General features: G+C 38.7%; 1 protein-coding gene across 1 annotated transcript in view; it reads right to left on the bottom strand.

Moving 5' to 3' along the window:
• The window catches only part of xkr7b (XK, Kell blood group complex subunit-related family, member 7b), a 243030-nt gene extending 224364 nt beyond the window's left edge, over positions 1-18666 (bottom strand). Inside the window, exon 1 of the mRNA XM_073061859.1 lies at positions 18071-18666. Coding sequence (XP_072917960.1) covers positions 18071-18648 — 578 coding nt within the window. The 5' untranslated portion in view covers positions 18649-18666. The remainder of the gene's footprint in view (positions 1-18070) is intronic.
• Between the last annotated feature and the right edge of the window lie 676 nt (positions 18667-19342).

Below are 19342 nucleotides of genomic sequence, written 5' to 3'. Positions count from 1 at the left end.
TACCAGCCACAGTCCACCGCCCCAATCTGAAACAGTTTCTTAATAAAATTTGCATCCATTTCCGTGATCCCTTTCCTTCCATGGAATTTAATTCAGTTATTACATAACACAAATATTAAAAAGGAATTTGAGCAAGATCATTTGAAAAGAGGAAAGATTGATGAGACATCCAAGGGCGATTTGCGCCAATGTTAAATATATGGGAAACAGGGTTGTCATGGACTCAGGACTTAACCTAATGGATGAAAAGGTCCATGTGGAACTGATTCATAACATCCATTTCATTTTAATAGAAATCAAGTATTTCTTTTCAATATGATTTTTGGTAGCTGGAAGGTCAGGTTCCTAATGAGCAATGGTGGTTATGAAAGAATCCTGAGAACTCAGCAAGACTCAACCTAGCAATTCAGGCGTTTAATGTTGATGTTTCTGACTGAATGAAATAGTTGATGGAGAATGGCCAACTTAATAACCAAGATGATAGGTACATCATTTTCTTGATTGCCTTTCCGAAAGGTGGTTGGCTTCATGGAACTGGTTTCACCAACAAGAATAGGCTGGTTTGGCGTCTCAGTGAATCCCCTTTCAGGGCGAGTAAATATTTCATAACCTCATGGTTTACTCTGACATGAAGCTAACATGCTACAGTTGGCCTTGTATATACTATGGAAACTATGGATGAGGCAGAGGAGGATTTCTATTATGACCTTGACAAGGTCTCCCAGAAAGTCAAATGCTGCCTGACATGATGAGCATTTCCAGCATTGTTTTTAATTTTAAACACCACATCTGAGTGCCCTGAAGGTAACGGAACTAGCCCCTGCAAAGGAAACACTAGAAACAGATTTGTTGAGAATAGCCAAAGGATCAAGCATAAAGCTACAATTATGACAGTACTGAAGAATCCACACCTGTCAAGTCCATCTTTAGCTTAAATACCCAAGTGCCTTCTCCACTGAAAGCCAGGAACAAAAGAGCTGCTAAAACCCACTATCAGTTGTACTCCTTAATTGAGACAATCCTGAACTCTAGTACTGGAAGGCAGTGTTCTGCTGAAGGTAGAAGATGAATTGAAGACCTTTGTTTTGCAGCAACTTATGCAATGTCTATACTTCCATAAGATTCATGAGCGGCTGGAAACCCAATACAAGAGAAACAAGGCCTTTGGAGAAGGATGGCAGCCTTGCAATAAGTCCCAAATCTTATTTGAGAAGAACTTCAAGTACAAAATTCTTAGTTGTATCTCCCACATAAAGGGAAACAAGGAGACAAATCTCTATGCAGTAAAGGTCTCCCTTTAGCTACATCTGGATCATTCTCAACTGCCTTCTCCATGGGAGAGAAATATTGTTCCCTCTAATTCTGTCCACTGGGAGACAGAATAAACATGACTTTCACAAAGACAATGCAAAGAAAAATGGCAAGCATTACCATCAGCTATAACAACATAAAATATTAACTGTGGTTTGCTGCTGACTGACTTGCTGAGTATTTCTGTTATTTCTTGATTTTATTTCAGATTTCCAGCATCTGCAGTTAAAAAAAGAAACATTTCTAAGCCTTCATTAATCACCCTCTCTAGCTAGTCCACCCCTTTATTCATCCTTTTAGTCCACCCCTTCCTTTCCAGTCCTGAATAAGGGTCTCAGCCCAAAATATCAACTGTTTATTTATTTCCATAGATACTGCCTGACCTGCTGAATCCTTGAGCAATTTGTGTGTGTTGTTTCTAAGCCTTTTAATAAGTTTTAAGGTTTTATCCAACAGGTCCTAAATGACAAGTGCATCAGCTTAAAGATTATAGCAATCAGTGACCTATCACTTTGATCATTTATAAATTGCTTCTCTTAATTGATTTTCACAGTGTATTCAAATACCTCCTTTTAATGAATGTCAGAATCATCAAAAGATGCTTATGTTGTACCCACCTGTTCTCAAGAATCTGCTCTTAGATATCAAATCTTTCAGATAAAAGTTATTAACACAGCAAGCAAAGTGACTTATGGAGAGGAAGTGATGCATAATATGCTTCATTGAAAGTAAACGCCATGGCTATTTCAACTATAATCCTTAGGAATATGATTTAATCAGTAGTCTATTTACCATGAGGTTCTTTATTAAACAGAGTAAAAACAAAGTAAATGAAAGCATGCTTTTCAAAGTTGCTAAATTGAACTCAATACTAGAAATAAATGCCTAAAATGAGTCTACCTTAATGCTAGGCTCAATGAAGAACAGCAAAACTTCCTTTCAATTTGGAGGAAAGCAGGTCTTTCCATATCATTAAGTATGGTGCACTCTATTTGCACAGAAATAGAACAATATAGTTTGTTAAATGTGAAAGAAAATTATTACTCTGCACAAAATGGAATATATTGCTTTCGAGTAAATAGCCATAAATTTAGAACACTTGATTCTTAATGACTTTGATACTTGTGTAACACTTAATGCCTTATTCTTAAACAGAACATTAATAAATATTAGCTTTGAACTTCTGATGTATCATCACAATAAAAACAAGTGGAAAATAAATTCAAGGTCAATTATAACAGAGCTTTAAAAATCTGCTTCAATTGCAAAACACACAAATCATGTTAATGTTAATGAGCAGCATAAAGCAACAGCATCCTGTAACAATTCCATCCATTTTTTCTATATTTTCCTGCATCATTTTGCATTCAGTGTCTTCAACTTAAAAAAAAACAAAGCAACAGTCAAAAGTGTCGACCTTACTGGTGGTAAAGCCATTTTACACTGCATTCTAAATAAACGCAGTAATTATAGTACAAAACTGAATTTGAACAAAAGTACAGAACATTTTTATATTGTATTTGCAGTTACAATGGAATGAACAATGGTTTTTCCAATCATTTTAATATATTTCATTAAAAAAATCAAAATTAATGTGAACTACTCCATCTTGTTAGAAGCCCATTTTAAGAACATCACACTTGCTCACAATACAAATATGTTTGTTTGAGACAAGTGAATTTTTAGCAGGCAGAATTGTTCACATGATATGACAAGAGGGAATGTCTAGAATTCATTTCTAGGAAATGTAGTCTGATAGACAAGCTCACTAAGTGTTTCCCAGCCAGTTCACCTAAAATTTCACCACATGATTGGACTCATGTTTCACATTAAGTAAATGGCCTTCTAAGTACAGTTATATTAGACTTGCTGCCTCCTCATTTACCTTAGAAATTATGAATGAAACAGGTAATCATTCCAGTTCACTCAGGAAGTTAATGCCTATGGATCCAAAGAACAAGTCTTTAGAAGAGTCGGGATCATATGGTCTTGATTACATGGCAAGGAACATACAAAAGAAAAAGAAAAAGCCAAACATCTCTGGGATGATACCCCACTGAAAGTGCTTTTCCTTTTCTGATTGACTCCAAGCTGCAGGGAAAACAAGATCAGTAGTTTTATTAAAAATAAATTACTTAGGTAACTACTGTTTAAAAACTAATGTTATATTTAACATTGCTGTACTCATCTCTCTTCTTACAGCTCATTATGTACATGATTTCAACCAGCATATCTCATAGCACAAATTTGTATCAATAAAGCAGAGCCTCAAGTGTTACTGGATATAGAAATGTATTAGACTCAAGACAGAGATATTCAAGAGCCAAATTACAGTGGCCAATTCATCTAACCACCTGTAAATCTTTGGGATGTGGGAGGAAACCCAACAGTTAAAGGGAGAGTGTGTAAAGCCATACAAACAGCACCAGTGTCAGGATTGTACGTTGGTCCCTGGCATAATAAGGCAGAAGCTCTACTAGCTGCACCACTGTGCAATTCCTCAACTCTTTCTTCAAAGCCACCTGATCTTCTTGATGTAAATAACAGTTTATCTCCAGGTCAATTACTGAACAGACGTACCACATAGTTATTTTCCCAAAAACATACTGTACGTCTGTAAAACTGAGTCAGATTTTAAATTATAGTTCTTCAGTGTAAATGGAAGATTTATGCTAACCCTCAGCATTACTGCAGCTATTCTATTCCAGTTGGAATCAACATACTTACATATTTTAAAAAAATAAAAACACATCTGTTCCAAGAAGTCACCATAGACTGCTGAATAACAACTTTCAGAACAATAGTGTTACTGAGCAGCTGAAATACAATCTGGGGCAGCATGGTAGAGAAACGGTCATTATAAAGCTATTACAATACCAGCAACCTGGATTCAATTCTGCTGCTGTCTATTAGGAGCTTGCACATTCTCTCCATGACCGTATGGGTTTCCTCCAACATTACAAAGAAGCATGGAATCATTAGGAGGGAAAAGATGAAATATGAAAGCAAGCAAGCAAACAATATCAAAGTGGATAGTAAAATTATTTCCAAGTATGTACAAAATAAAAGGGATATGAGAGGGGATATAGGACTGGAAGAAAATAAGGCCTGAGAGGGAAAAAAATAATGGGGGATAAAGAGATGACAGATGAACTAAATGAGTATTTTGCATCAGTCTTCACTGTGGAAGACACTAGCAGGTGTTGAAAGGTATAAGGGAAGAGAAATGAGTGCAGTTACTATTACAAAGAAGAAGGTGCTCAAAAAGCTGAACTATTTTTTAAGGGTACACAAATCACATAGACCAGATGAACTGCACCCGAGGGTTCTGAAAGAGGTAGCGGTTAGGATTGTGTAGGCATTAGTAATGATCTTTCAAAAATCATTAGACTTTGGTATGGTGCCATAGGACTGGAAAATTGCAAATATCACTCCACTCTTTAAGAAAGGAGGAAGGCAGCAGAAAGGAAATTATAGACCAGTTAGCCTGACTTCAATGGCTGGGAAGATATTGGAGTCAATTATTAAGGATGAGGTTATGGAATACTTGGTGACACAGGACGAGATAGGACCAAGGATAGGACCAAGTCAGCATGGTAATCTTGCCTGACAGACCTGTTGGAATTCTTTGCGGAGATTACAAGTAGAATACAGAAAGAGGATGCAGTGGATGTTGTATATTTGGACTTTCACAAATTCCTTTGACACGGTGCTACACATGAGGCTGCTTACCAGGTTAAGAGCCCATGGTATTACAGGAAAGTTACTGGCATGGTTAGAGCATTGGCTGATTGGTAGGAGGCAGGGAGTGGGAATAAAATGATCTTTTTCTGGTTGGCTGCCAGTGACCAGTGGTGATCCACAGGGGTCAGTGTTGAGACCACTTCTTCTTATGCTGTATCTAAATGATTTCGATGATGAAATAGATGGCTGTGTTGCTAAGTTTGAAGATAATATGAAGATTGGTGGAAGGACAAGTAGTGTTGAGGTTGCAGGTAGGTTGCAGAAGGACTTTGACTGATTAGAAGAATGAGCAAGAGATTAGTAAATAAAATACAATGTTGGAAAATGCATAGTCATGCACTTTGGTAGTAGAAATAAATGTACAGACTATTTTCTAAATGGGGAGAAAATCCAAAAAAAAAATCTGAGATGCAAAGGGACTTGGGAGTCCTTGAGCGGAACACCTTTAAGGTTAACTTTCAGGTTGAGTCGGTGGTGAGGAAGGCAAATGAGATGTTAGCATTCATTTCAAGAGGTCCAGAGTAGTAAGATCATGGATGTGATTGTGAGGCTTTAAAAATCACTGGTGAGGACTCGCCTTGAGTATTGTGAATAATTTTAGGTGCCTCATCTTAAAAAAAAGAGTGCTGACATTGAAGAGGGTTCAAAGGAGGTTCACAAGGATGATTCCAGGAATGAAAGTATTATCATACGAGGAATGTTTGATGACTCTGGGTCTGTACTCACTGGAATTTAGAAGGATGAGGAGGGATCTTATTGAAATCTTTCAAACGTTGAAAGGCCTAGACAGAGTAGATGTGGAAAGGATGTTTCTTATGGTGGGGAAGTCCAGTATAGAGGGGCATCCACTTAAAACAAATGTGGAGAATTTTTCTTAACCAGAGGTGGTGAACTTGTGGAATTTCTTACCACAGGCAGCTGTGGAGACCAGGTCATTGGGTGTATTTAAGGCAGAGCTTGATAGGTTCTTAATTGGACAAGGCATCAAAGGTTACAGGGAGGAGGCCAGGGTGTGCAGCTGAGCAGGGGAAACAAGGATCAGACATGTTTAAATGGCAAAGCAGAATCAATGGGCCAAATGGCCTAATTCAGCTCTTATGTCTTATGGAATTAGGAAGTTAATTAGTCACATGGGTGTATTAAGGCAACACCCATGGGTGCTGGGCCCCAAGGGCCTGTTACAGTGCTATATCTCTTAAAATCAAATTAAGAAGCCAACTTAGAAACTAGGTTTGTCAAATAGCTGGTTTGCTGCTGGAGAAAGAAAATAATCTGGCTATCAAGGTGTCACAATAATTTTATAAACATTTTTTGGGTGCTACTGTGGTTATTGGGATATTTGTTTCCTCGTTCTTCAAACAAATTTATACTCCTCCCTATCTCCAGCTTCAAACTTCCCCAATGCTGAAATACAGAATTTGACCACAAAATTTTTTAACCTCAGTATCTGAAAATGACCATTTGTAGAGCAACTAAGAGTTCCCCTGAATCCATGCTAGTTAAAGAGCCAACAGAAACTGGATTATTTATCCCCACAGATCTCTGACCACTTATGACCTTAAATGCAATTAAATGCATCTCTTGACTGCTTTGCCCATAGAAGTCAGGGCTATGGTTACACTCAGCTTCCTAGCCTCGGGGCCATTCCAAGCTGCTGTAGCTAATCAGTGCAACAGCTCAGTTGCTGCATTGGAAAGGTCATTCAAGCTCTATATAAAAGGACAGGTCACTTCATTACTTTTCCTTCAGCCCATAGGAAAACAAAACATTTGACTGTACTGTAGACTCCTTTGATTACCAAACCTTCCATCTCTAGTTTTTCATTATTTATAGAAACTCATTCTCAATTTTGAACACCTCCATCAAATCTCCCCTTAACCATTGTTGTTAGAACAGATCTAGTTGATTCAAACTCCTCAAACGTTACCTACTTCCTTGGTTCAATCTAGCAAAATAAAGGTGTTATTATTCCCTCTAAAATCTGGGATCCATAATTAAACAGTCAATACTACTGGTCCCTGAGCATTGTATTCCTAAACACTTGGCTCTTGTCAGCTCGTTCTCTAACCTTCCATTAATAAACTCAAAGATCCTGAATGCATTTTTTTTTTTTTTAAAAAGTGTCCTCTCAACTTGCCGTCATCTTCAAAATTCAATATAGTTCCTGCTGATCCTTTTTAAATTCTTAAGTTTTAATTGCTTCTTATTCTTCTCACTGAAATGCTGCTCCCGTGATAATGCCAGCAATCAAAGAACACACACAAAATGCTGGAGGAACTCAGCAGGCAATATCTATGGAAAAATGTAAGCAGTCAACGTTTCGGGACAAGATCCTTCAACAGGACTCCAGCCGACTGTTTATTCTTTTCCAAAGATGCTGCCAGGCCTGCTGTGTTCCTCCAGCGTTTTGTGTGCTGCTTGGATTTTCTCATGCCAGCAGTCAAAATCTGTGCTCACTTCCTTACAGTGACCATCATGCTAGGTGCACCTGATGGAAGTGCCTGTGGCCCCTCTGCACAAAGAGAACTCTTGAGTATCATCCTGCCAATTGCCTCGGCTTCTCTTGCCTGCAGGAGTGCTTTTCTGCCCATCTCTCACCATTGCACATTGGATATTTTCTCATTCAGAGTATGCTGTCATAGTTGAAAGTTAGGAACTTGTTTTGTGGAATGCCTACTTCAGAACCACCTGCAAAGAAACACTCCTGCTGTGTGACATTGTTACAACTATGAGTACTTGGAATACATCAATGGAACTCGATCCTAAAAATGACACCATCAGTTTTAGTGTGTTGTTACTGAAAGAATACTGTTTTGTGAACCTCACATTGCAACCTCTTTCTCTTTGTGACTTTCACTAACAGCAGAAGAGTGATTTTCAGTACCATGTTAAATGTCAAAAAACAGCACAGGGCAATTTCTAGGCCACCACCTCTTGAGAAGAAAGGACGTCACTCTGGAGACATAATTTTTTGATTTGGTAGAAATGTGCCGACTGTTGAGTGCAAGTAATACTCTGTTCTTCTATTTTTCTTTATTGTATTAATGGAGATCCCTTCCTCCCACAAGACCTCAAGATATAGGAGCAGAATTAAGCAATTTGGCCCATTGAGTCACACTGCCATTTCATCATGGCTGATAAAAATTTTCCCCTCAGCCTCCATCTCCTCCTTTCTCCCCACATCCCTTCTATCAATCTCTGTCATCTTTATAAATAAAGACTTGGCTTCCAGATACCTGTGGCAAAGAATTCCACAAATTCACCATTTTCTGACTAAAGAAATTCCTCCCCATCTCCATTCTAAAAGGACACTGCTCTGTTCAGAGGCTGTGTCCTCTGCTCATAGACTCTCCCACCACAGGAATCATCCTCTCCACATCTATCAGGCCTTTCACCATTCAATGGGTTTCAATCAAGTCACCACTCATTCTTCTGAATACAGGCCCAAATTCATCAGATGTTCGCCATATGACAAGCCATTCAATCCTGGAAATATTTTCGTTAACCTCAGTCCTCGGAGTCTCCTGATGCCAGTGGCCAGAGGTGGGGACATCGTAAGCGGTGTGCGAGGAAGCGGAAGTGAGGCAAGCGGGCAGGAGTCCGTGCCAAGAGAAAAGCAAGCCCTAGCTGGCCGGCTCTCCCATCCATTCTGCTTTCCAATGGACATTAAATTGGACTACATCTGTGGCAACGAAATACTCGACGGGAGTACAGAAACAGACGGAATCCCGGCCGCCACCATTCAGCTGTTTATTTATGTTACAGATTTTCCCCAAGTCATCGGACTACCAACCTACTGCCCTCTGCTGTGCCTATTGTCTTATTTATTATTTATTGTAATGCCTGCACTGTTCTGTGTACTTTATGCAGTCCTGGGTAGGTCTGTAGTCTAGTGTAGTTTTTGTGTTGGTTTAAGTAGTTCAATGTAGTTTTTGTATTGTTTCATGTAGCACCATGGTCCTGAAAAACGTTGTCTCATTTTTACTGTGTACTGTAACAGCAGTTATGGTTGAAATGACAATAAAAAGTGACTTAATTTGAACCCTCTCCAGTTTCAGCCATAATTTCTAAGGGGTCCAAAACTGCTCACAATACTCCAAGTGAGGCCTCAACAGTGCTTTATAAAATCTCAGCCACCTAGCTTCGCCCATCACTCTCTTCTTCCCCACCTTAATTTTGATGCCTTCCCCCTCCTTTCCTGTTCTGATGAAGGGTCTCAGCTGAAAACATTGATTTACTCATTTCCATAGAAGCTGTCTGACCTGCTGAATTCCTCCAGCATATTGTGCGTGTTGTTCTGAATTTCCAGCATCTGTAGAATCTCTTATGTTTATGATTTACTACTCCATTGTGTCTCTTCAAGGGATGCCTTTCCTGAAGAAGTTTATATCTTCTCTTCGACAGGAGTTCAGTGAGACCCTCTCTCATTACTCCCCCTCTGTGACCTACATTGCCCTTCAACTGTTTGGCCATGTACTCACCACCACAGGCACGTATCCTTCCTGGGAACTTATCTCCGTCACCATCTTGTTCCCCATTCTGGCCTCTTACCTCAACTTCTCACCTACCTATCATCTCTCCTGGTGACTGTCCTTCTTCCTTTTCTCCCATGGTCCATTCCTCAGATTCCTTCTTCTCCAGCCCTTTACTTTTCCCACCTTTTCCCACGAGGTAATAGGCTTCACCTATTACCTTCTAGTTACTCCCCTTCCCCCATCTTTTTATTTTGGCATCTACCCTCTTTCTCTCCAGTCCTGAAGAAGGGTCTTGGCCAGAAACATTGACTGCTTACTCATTTCCAAAGCTGCTGCCTGACCTGCTGAGTTCCTCCAGAACTTTGCATGTGTTGCTCTGGATTTCCAGCATCTGCAGAATCTCTTGTGTTTATTATTTTTGCTACGCCAATTGTTATGGTCAATCCCAAAGAAATTACTTGCATTAGCAATGCTGAAGTTGAACTGTTCAGTTTCACACAAAATTTTCCACCATTTTAAATTGGATGGAGAGATACTTTATTTATCCCAAAGGAAATTACAGTGTCACAGTAGCACAACAAGTGCACAGATATACAAATATTAGAAGAGAAGCATGAAGAATAAAAAGTAAGTTACCTCAAATAATCTAATAGGAAGGGATCATCAATCCCCTGGCTATAGGTTGACTCATTATAGAGCCTAAAGCGGAGGGTAAGAATGACCTCATATAGTGCTCTTTGGAGCAGCACGATTGTCTTAGTCTTTTATGTAAAGATACATGAACCTACTAAAATAAGACCATACAGTACAGTAAGAATTTGCGCAGCTCTTTTGTATTACAAATTTTCAACACACAATGGACACAGCCAATGCAGAAATAAAATGATAGCAAGCTTCTTTAAACATGAAGTGATCCTAATAATGTAGCTGTAATCACATTGCTGCTTAGCATTTCAACTCAAGTGATTCCAGGAGACCTTAACAATGAAAGTCAGTTTCTAACTTAGCACCTGGACCAAAGTTTAGAGGGTGATTGAACATTTGAATATCTAATAAAACAGCCCAAGGAAATTCTTGGTCCAGAAGAGTAAGAGCAAATTGTTTAAGCTGCCATTTCATAGTACGTCAACGTGCAGTACTGCTAATTAGTTATCACCAAATAGGAAGCTGGAGCTTCAAACATCATCTTGAACAACAAAATTATTTTAGACAACCTCAATTAAGCACTGATCCATTTTACCTCTCATCCCCTGGAAGATCTGACACATTCCTAACTTCTTATTATCCATGAATGTAATCAGTGGAGTAGATGAATGCTAGACAAGCCCCTGCTAAATGTCCCCAAGCCAATAAATGGATTTCTATCTGGTCATTGGGAAGTGCACCAATTGTTTAGAATGTGCATATTTCAGTGAGTCACAAGACACAAAGTAACACTTTGGGATGGGCAGAGGAAACATGTCATCTGAGACAAAGGGCAGGGATCCAACGGTGTATGGCCCGGGGTTTTAGTTAAAGGAAGACGGCGACAAGGAACGGTGCCTCAAAAAGGTGGCATCCATCATTAAGGACTTATAATCACCCAGGAAATGCCCACTTCTCATTGTTTCCATCAGGATGGAGATAAGGAAGCCTGAAGGCACACACTCAATAATACCGGAACAGCTACTTCCCAACTACTATCAATTTCTGAATGGATATTGAACCCATGCACACTACCTCATTTTTTAAATTTCTACTTTTTGCTCAATATATATTTTAATATATTTACAGTAATTCAGTTTTTTTTCTCTATTAAGTATTGCATTGTACTGTTGCTGCAAAGTTAACAAATTTCACGACACGTCAGTGATATTAAACCTGATTTTGATTAGAGCTGGTTTGCCCTGAGCTCTAGTACAATGCTAGACAATTAAAACTTGACTGTTCCAGGAATGCACCAAAACCTGCACCCTCCCAAAATCAAATATTGTTCCCAACAAGTTGCATGTGATATTATTCAGTGTGGAAATAATGTCAAATGCTCAAGGATGACTCCCACTAAAAAATGTCCAGTTGAATTTCCATAAGTATAAAAAAAACCTGGAAAATGCTATTAACATTCACTCCAGAAGTGTACTTTTCAATAGCTCTGTGCTGAATAAACAGCAATATATTGCCAGATTTCTAGTTCTAAATGCTTTTTAGAGTGTCTTCTTCTGTTAATTCAATATTTTCCTCACTATCTGATTTCCCGTACATTTATTATTGAATAAACCATTCTAACTTGCAAATCCTGTTTTAGCCTCTACATGCCTTAGTAGGGATTCTTCATTCTGATCAGTATATTATCTTAACCATTACCCACGCTATATTTAAATCCCCTGGAAATATTTCTGCATTTGTACCACACATTTGGAAGTATATCAAAGTCCCTTAAAAGTCTAAGAGCAATTGTAAGTGCATTGAAAGGCTGGAGTTGTACATTCACCATTGATCACAAAGGCATGGCCAGAAATACAGAGGTAGCTGAACTTCTCTTGTACTTTTTAATTAAACAGCTGAATTAGACAATTATCACTTTGTAGCAAGTTTACATTTGAACAACATAGCAGCGACTGCAAACAAAGATCTGCATTTTAATCATTACATTATTATTGAACTGTCTTGTAAGTCCAGCTTTCATTGAGAATAGAAAGTCAATTAGTTTAATCGAGTTAGAAATGTAATGTCCAGACAAAATTGGAGGATGTGGATAACTGTTATTATACAATAATTCTGGGGATGAATCCAAGATATTAATTACATATTTTGAATTGTTAATTAAAAGAGGAACTGTTCATTACAGTTGAGCTACAAGCACATTTTATTGCACTCCTGATCTGCAATTATTAGTCTAAAGCTGTAATTGTTTTAAAATTAAAGAATTAAGAAATGTCATGCAGCTTAAAGACTGTGTTCAATCTTTAGAACAAGATTTTACAAAGCACAGATTTAAGAGAAAATACAGGCACATGCTACCTCCTAGTTTTTGGATCTTCATTAAACTGCTAATTGTAAAACGTGGAAAGTATACTACATGAATTCAATTCTTCACTGTGAAAAAAAACATCAATGAAACAGCTCAGAGTAACTTCACCCTTCAACTTTAATTAGCAGTATTCATTTTCTTTTTAATAAAAATGGCCTTAAATGATATTTATTGAAGGTAAAATGTCTTTGTCTATCCACTAACTCTGCTACCTTGACTGTTTCCCTATAGCATTTGCTGATGCTGACAGAGATGGAATTAGATGCTAGTTTTAAGGGGTAACTCCTACTAAAGAAATGATTACTGTCCACCAGTGGGTCTTCGGCACCAGAGTCAATATTAGTGACTAGCTCGACTGACAGTGTGCGGGATTTGGATACGGATGTACCAGGTGAAGTGTCAAACAGCACTAAAGCTGGAGGTTTATTTAAAACAAGAGCTACACTATGGAAAGAAACTGGGATTTGAGTGCAAGGGTTGTTTGCTTAGACCCAGTGTACTGAAGGACCCATTACCATGCTATACAGGATTGGAGTAATCTAGGAGAAAAAAAGTTAAAGTGAAAAGTAGAAAATGGAATTTAACACAGTAAAAAGAAAATTGAAACACTAACAGACAGGACAAAAAAAAAACAGATTAAATGTTAAAGTTCTGAGGGTGTGAAATAGGAGTATCTGGGTGCAAGCAGTGAAGCTTCAGCATCTGATTGTTTTGAAAACCTGATGGATTAGCACATGCTCACTCAGTAGTCCAGAATGTTAAGGGGGGGATCCAGACCCAAGGAGAGGGTACAGTCAGAGCAGGGGGGCTGTGGTGTTAGTCTGGCTGGTAATTTGATGTGGCAGTGGATTTGATGTATCACCAAATCAAAATGAGTATGATTTCAAATCAAAATACTAGTGTGCATAGATTTGCAGCCAGAGCACCTTATATTGAGTATTTCCTGCCCTTTGCAAACTCACTAGTAAATGTACAATGTGTGTGCATGCACGCACACTCTTTTAACTCCTGGTGGAGTTGTCGGGGTGCCTTCATGCACTGAGGTCTTGGGCATCTGAAACCTGGCACAACCCATCCCTCTCCAAGTCGTTTTTTTAAAAAACGAGGTCAAGTTGCTAGCTCGACACTCAACCCAGGGATACAGGCAAGGGAGCCAGCTGGATTTGAACTCAGGACCTCTCGCACCAAAGTCCAGCACTGATGCCACTACGCCACCAGCCGGCATGTGTAATGTAAAGCATTAAAAAAAATGTGAAATAAAGATGTGCTCGGGTTTTAAAAGACATAATATCTAGCAGTCTGAAAATCTGGCAGTTCATAAGTCCAAAACGAAACAGTTTATAAGTTTTTCTGTACAACCAAATGTCATTTAAAGGGCTTTAGTAAAGAAAACACAACTCTGCGCTTCACATGCAATGCCAGAAAGTAGAATTAACAAGTATGGATATTATAATCAAACCTTTATAAAATCCTACTTCAGCCACTACTGAATTCCAGTTCATTTACCACACCTAACAAAATGTATAATGCACTGGGGAGTATATAGAAATAGGGGTGGCAATGATAGCACAGCTAGTAGAGCTACTGCTTCTCAGCTCCAGTGATCTGGGTTCAATCCTGACCTCCAGCTGTTCCAAAGCAGTTTGTATTCTCCCCATGACTGCATTGATTTCTTCAAAGGCTCCAGTTTCTTCCTATATACCCAAGGACATGCAGTCCCTCTACATTGGTAAGTTGTAGAATCTGTGGAGTGGGGGAGGGATTTGATGAGGATGTCCGCAGAACAAAATCAGACTAATTTAAATCAATGCTTGATGGCCAGCGAATACTTGATGGGCCATGCTTTTCTGACTATGACTATTTATCACAATAATTCCATGGAGGGTGCATTTCAGCTACAAGGTTAAACCAATGGTGGTGCTCTTTGGAGCAAAAGAAAATCAAAAGGAAGATTTAATCAACGTATGCAAAAACCTGATATTTAGATAACATGGGGCACGTAAAGAGCTGTTCTATTAACAGATAGTTAAGCACTAGAGAAGACAATTTTAAAGTAATTGGTGAAAAGAACATTTAGGAGGCAGATAGAAAAACTGTCAGAAAAGCATTTCTTTTCTTTCCCCAAAACTAATATCATAGGTGAATATCATCTTAAGTTTTCATTTGGTGAATACAGAGTGAATTGGGGCTTTCAAAAGTGAATTGAATAGGAATTAAAGAGTAAATTAATGCTAATAGCTATTACAAAAGAGCTAAGAATTACGAGTTATGACAATGTTCCAACTAAAATCGGAAAGAGAATATGGAATGAATGGCCTTCTATGTCATAGCTAATTTTTGATGCTATATTACACTAATTTCCCAGAGAATAGGCTGCTTATTAGAAAAAAATGATATACTCGATTCCTAAACATTAATAAGAATGTCCATAAATTTTCAGGTTTACATTGAGGCAATACTGATACCCAAAATGTTATAAAGTATATTCTGCTTCGATTTTCACTTAAATGTGAATACAGCAATTAGAAATTTTATTCAAATATTTAGAAGCCAATAATGCTTTTCTAATGCCAACAACTTTTTATGTAAACAATAAACAATAGTACCTTTTCACTATTAAATCAATTTCAATAAATGCATGGCAAATGAATGTTCTATTTCTTTAAAAACAGCAACAGCTGCATTAGTGAGTATAATAATTACAACCCACATCTGATAATGGAGAATAATGATACCTCACATGTAACATAACTATTCCCAAGATGTTTCTGTACAAGTCACCCACATGTAATTGGTGACCATCAAAATGTTGAACTACCATTTTCTAAAGCTTTAATGTCTCAAAATTAGTATTTAAACTATTTATGTCAATGTAGCAAAGTATCATTAAAAGCCACAGTTCACCAAATGTGCTTGGATCTTTAAGTTTTGCTCCAGATATTCCCTCATTCAAGAGGGGAAGATACACATATGCCATTACCCTTGTTCTTTAATTCCATAAACAGTTCATGGCAAAAAAAGTAATCAGAAGAATGTGACACCATGAACCACTTACACACTAATATAATTTCTGGAGTCATTCCTTTTGCACCTAGTTTCTATTTTTGCTCAGAAGCAAGCTTTTAACCATAATTACTTTTTTTTTAGAAACATGTTAAATCCCAACACCTTGGGTCAGAATCTTAATAGTTTTTTTTATAATGGGCTGATTCATATTCATCTATTATTTCTTAAAACACCAGATCCTGAGAACCATAAGCTCCAATTTGATATATTTTCTCCCAAAGCAATTCATTCCCCAACACTGTTGGCAAACTGAATGGAGATTATGGCCTCAAATTATGGTTTCCTTACAAGATCAGAATGCCTTCAAATTTAGTCATCATTCTGCCTTGAAGATATCCTTAAAATTCAATTCCATTTTGACCATGAGGTTTTGTGGTTGAACACTTTGAGATCACATGCAGGCAGACTAGGCATCCTAAAAAATACTCTTTTCTGTCTTAACCATCTATCCATTACCATATCCTTCTTACATTTCCATTGTTGTCCGTTTCCAATTCCTCAAACTTCTACAGATTCTCACTGAGATGGTCAGTGCCAAATGCACGAACTTCTTTTATGTATTTATGCTTAAATTTATCCCAGGTCCCACCCTGAATATAACTCTAACAATCTACAATGAAGTTGGACTATGTTTGTATATAGGACTGAATAAACTCCAAAGGCTCTAAAGTTTCCATTACATTCATCTGCTTTGTATATGTCAAACTGAACAATAATAATGGCTTTTTCAGTATGGTGTATTCTTAAAACACTTACTATCATATACAGAGCATCCACTTACACTCACTTGATAAAATTATAAATGCATTTCCTTAGAAAGCAAAAAATTAATATTCTGTACAAAATAAGATCAGTAATAATATTTTCATGGCATTTAAATGCAAATGGAGTGTCATTCATTCTTCAAACAATCTGGTCCAGTGTCAGAAAATAATATTTTGATCTGCACTAAGGAAAGCAGATTAATAATCTAAATATACTGGTATCCAACCATGGTCACAAACTTTTATTTTAAGTTTACTCAGGATAACATCTGTTTAAGCAGCTAATTCAGTCCAATATTTCCATATTAATCTTAACCCAATAATCCATCAATGTGGTTGAGGTATTTGTAACATAGAATACATTTTTAATTTATGGGATAACAAATTAAACTACAAAAGATAATTACATTGTGTTGGAATTATGGAATCCAATTTCCAATTATCCAAAGTAAAAAAAACATGAAATACTGCAACTGTATTTTAGATATTGTTTTGAAAATTTATAAGGAAGATTTTGATCCATCCTTTATTTGGAAAGATTCTGTAAACAGGAAGGCATACTTGTTCACACATTATAGAATGAGAAAGAAACAGCAGGAAATTTACTCATCAGCATCTGCAAATTATGCAACTTCAATATGGTACTTAGTTTCCAAATTCATCATCTGAAGAGCCTACTAGATGGGTAAGATACTTCCTATTTTGTATTATGTGTTGGCACTTAAGTTAACTCAGCTATTGAGCTCCAAACTGAGAAGTATAAAATATGAATTACCAAAAATAAAGGTAGGGTGAGGTATCATCCAATACAAACTTGATTAGTGTGCATGCAAAAATAATTAACTTTTACATTAATTGAAGTACTTATCAATACTCATTATGAAAAGACATCTCAAGACTAGTTTCCTATTCAAATTTATTCTTGCAGAGTAGTTAGCAAAAATCTAATTTATTATATATTTTATCATGGCTCTCCCTAGAGCACACATGTTCCTGATTTACCTCACCAGTGTAAATCCTTTGGATTCTTTGGAAATTAGGAGGTCAATGATTTTTTTTTTTTTAAATGCAACTAAAAAAACTCAAGTTTTCACCTAATGCCTATTAAAACGCCTATTCTGGTAGAGGCTAGGAGGAGGAAATAGCCTTTTCTTGTAAATCAGAAGAAATTCTAGAATTGGCATTTTCAAATCACTATGTTTTAAATCAGTAATGAACCCCTTTTTAACAAGCTATGATAATATTGTGAAGTTGCAGCTCTATTTTTATCAGTTTACCTCTCTGTCACGCTTAATTCAAAGACAGTCTGCACGGTTACCGGTAGAGAAAAACGGTTACTAATACTGATACATGAGCAGCCCAAATATATGAATATCTCAAAAAAACATATTTTGAAGATAATTGCAGACATGAGCTCACATAGGAAAAATTAATTCCTTCAAAAATCCTTTGTTTACTACCTTTTAATAGACGAAATCAGATTAATCTAAGATCTCCTAGCTCAAAGATTAACACATGGCATCCACAACGTATTCATTAAATGTGGATTGCAACACCCCCCCCCCCCCCCCAGTGAATAACACCCCAAACCCTGAATTGCAAGTTGTCAATTTGGATTCAAAATAGCAAAATTGAATTATATGGTTGCAATGGAGTGGTGTATTAAACTAGCTGGTTTAAACCGAGTGTTGCAGTTTTACCTCCAGACCTGTCCGAGCTGCAGGATGTGAACGAGAGACTGGAAGAACCACATACACAACCGGCAACAAGGCGAAGCGACTGCATCCCGGCGCTGCTTCGCTTCGCTCTCCTTGGTGCTGAAATGATCGGCTGCCTCCTCGGTGGCGGCAGCTTCACCTCCCGCTGCCGTCCGGGCACGGGCGCCGCTACCGCTCGAATAGTCATAGACGAACCACCTGAAACTCAACACCTGCACCACCAGAGAAGGCACCACCACAAAAATAAGCGTCAGCCCGAACCACCAGAAGTCCCCTTGGAAGTAATAGTCCACGGCCAGCCAGACGTCGGTGGCCCCGTCCGAGAAGAAGACAAGCAGCGCACCCAACACCCAGCAGCAGTCGGCCAGCGAGTACTCCTGGCGCTGGCGGATCACCGAGTGCACACACGAGCTGTGGCAGCAGCTGGAGTCCTGCTCGCCCGGCACCGGGGCTCCAAGGGCCGCCGCCGGGCTCCTCTCCTCGCTCTCGGCTGGGCGTTGACCTAAATTCTGCGAGGAGGCGAACGCCGTCACTCCCGTCCCGTCCGACTTTGCAGCCATGTTTGAACAGGCGACAGCCCCCCTCCTAGACTGGCACTCACTTCCGGGGAAACGCGCTCTTTTTAACAGTGCCTGGGGTGGGGGGGAGGGGAAGGGGTGAGGGGGGAGGGGAGGGTGTGGTGGTGGGGAGGGGGTTGGGCACAAAAAAACTTCCTGCTTCTGCTCGGGCTGGGTTCGGCTCCTAAGAGGATGGAGTCGACTCTCAGCTGCTCACCGCTGCTCCAGTTCCTGCTCCTCCTCCTCCTTCCCCGCTCGATTAACGGGGCTGCATCACCGACTCTGCACAGGCGTTCCACCCTTTTGTTTCACACAGAGCCGGGCAAGAATTCAACAGGCGCACACCCTCAATACTACGCCGGCGCAACATTCACAGCCCCGTGTATCCAAACATTTTTGCACTTTCTTGCGGATCGGACCCACCCAACACGACGTGTTTTACACCTTCCTTTCCAAGGATTAATTCGACAAGGATGCCGAGAAGCATAAATTCCGCTTTATATATATACACATATATATTCCTAGCGAAAGCATTCAAGCTGCCAACAAGTTCAATTCTACCCTTCTGATATTCAACCGTTGTTGGAGAATCCGGTTCAGGCCTTTCGAAATAGCGAGATCATCCGTTAAAGTAGTTGCTAGTGATTCAGTGGTTAGTCTCCTGAACTGGTGTATAGGGTGGCGCCACGATTTCAGT

The sequence above is a fragment of the Hemitrygon akajei genome, chromosome 11 (genome assembly GCF_048418815.1).
Source record: "Hemitrygon akajei chromosome 11, sHemAka1.3, whole genome shotgun sequence".
Taxonomy (NCBI): domain Eukaryota; kingdom Metazoa; phylum Chordata; class Chondrichthyes; order Myliobatiformes; family Dasyatidae; genus Hemitrygon; species Hemitrygon akajei.
The sequence above is the reverse complement of the archived record's forward strand: the minus strand, read 5'-3'. Positions and strand labels throughout refer to the sequence as shown.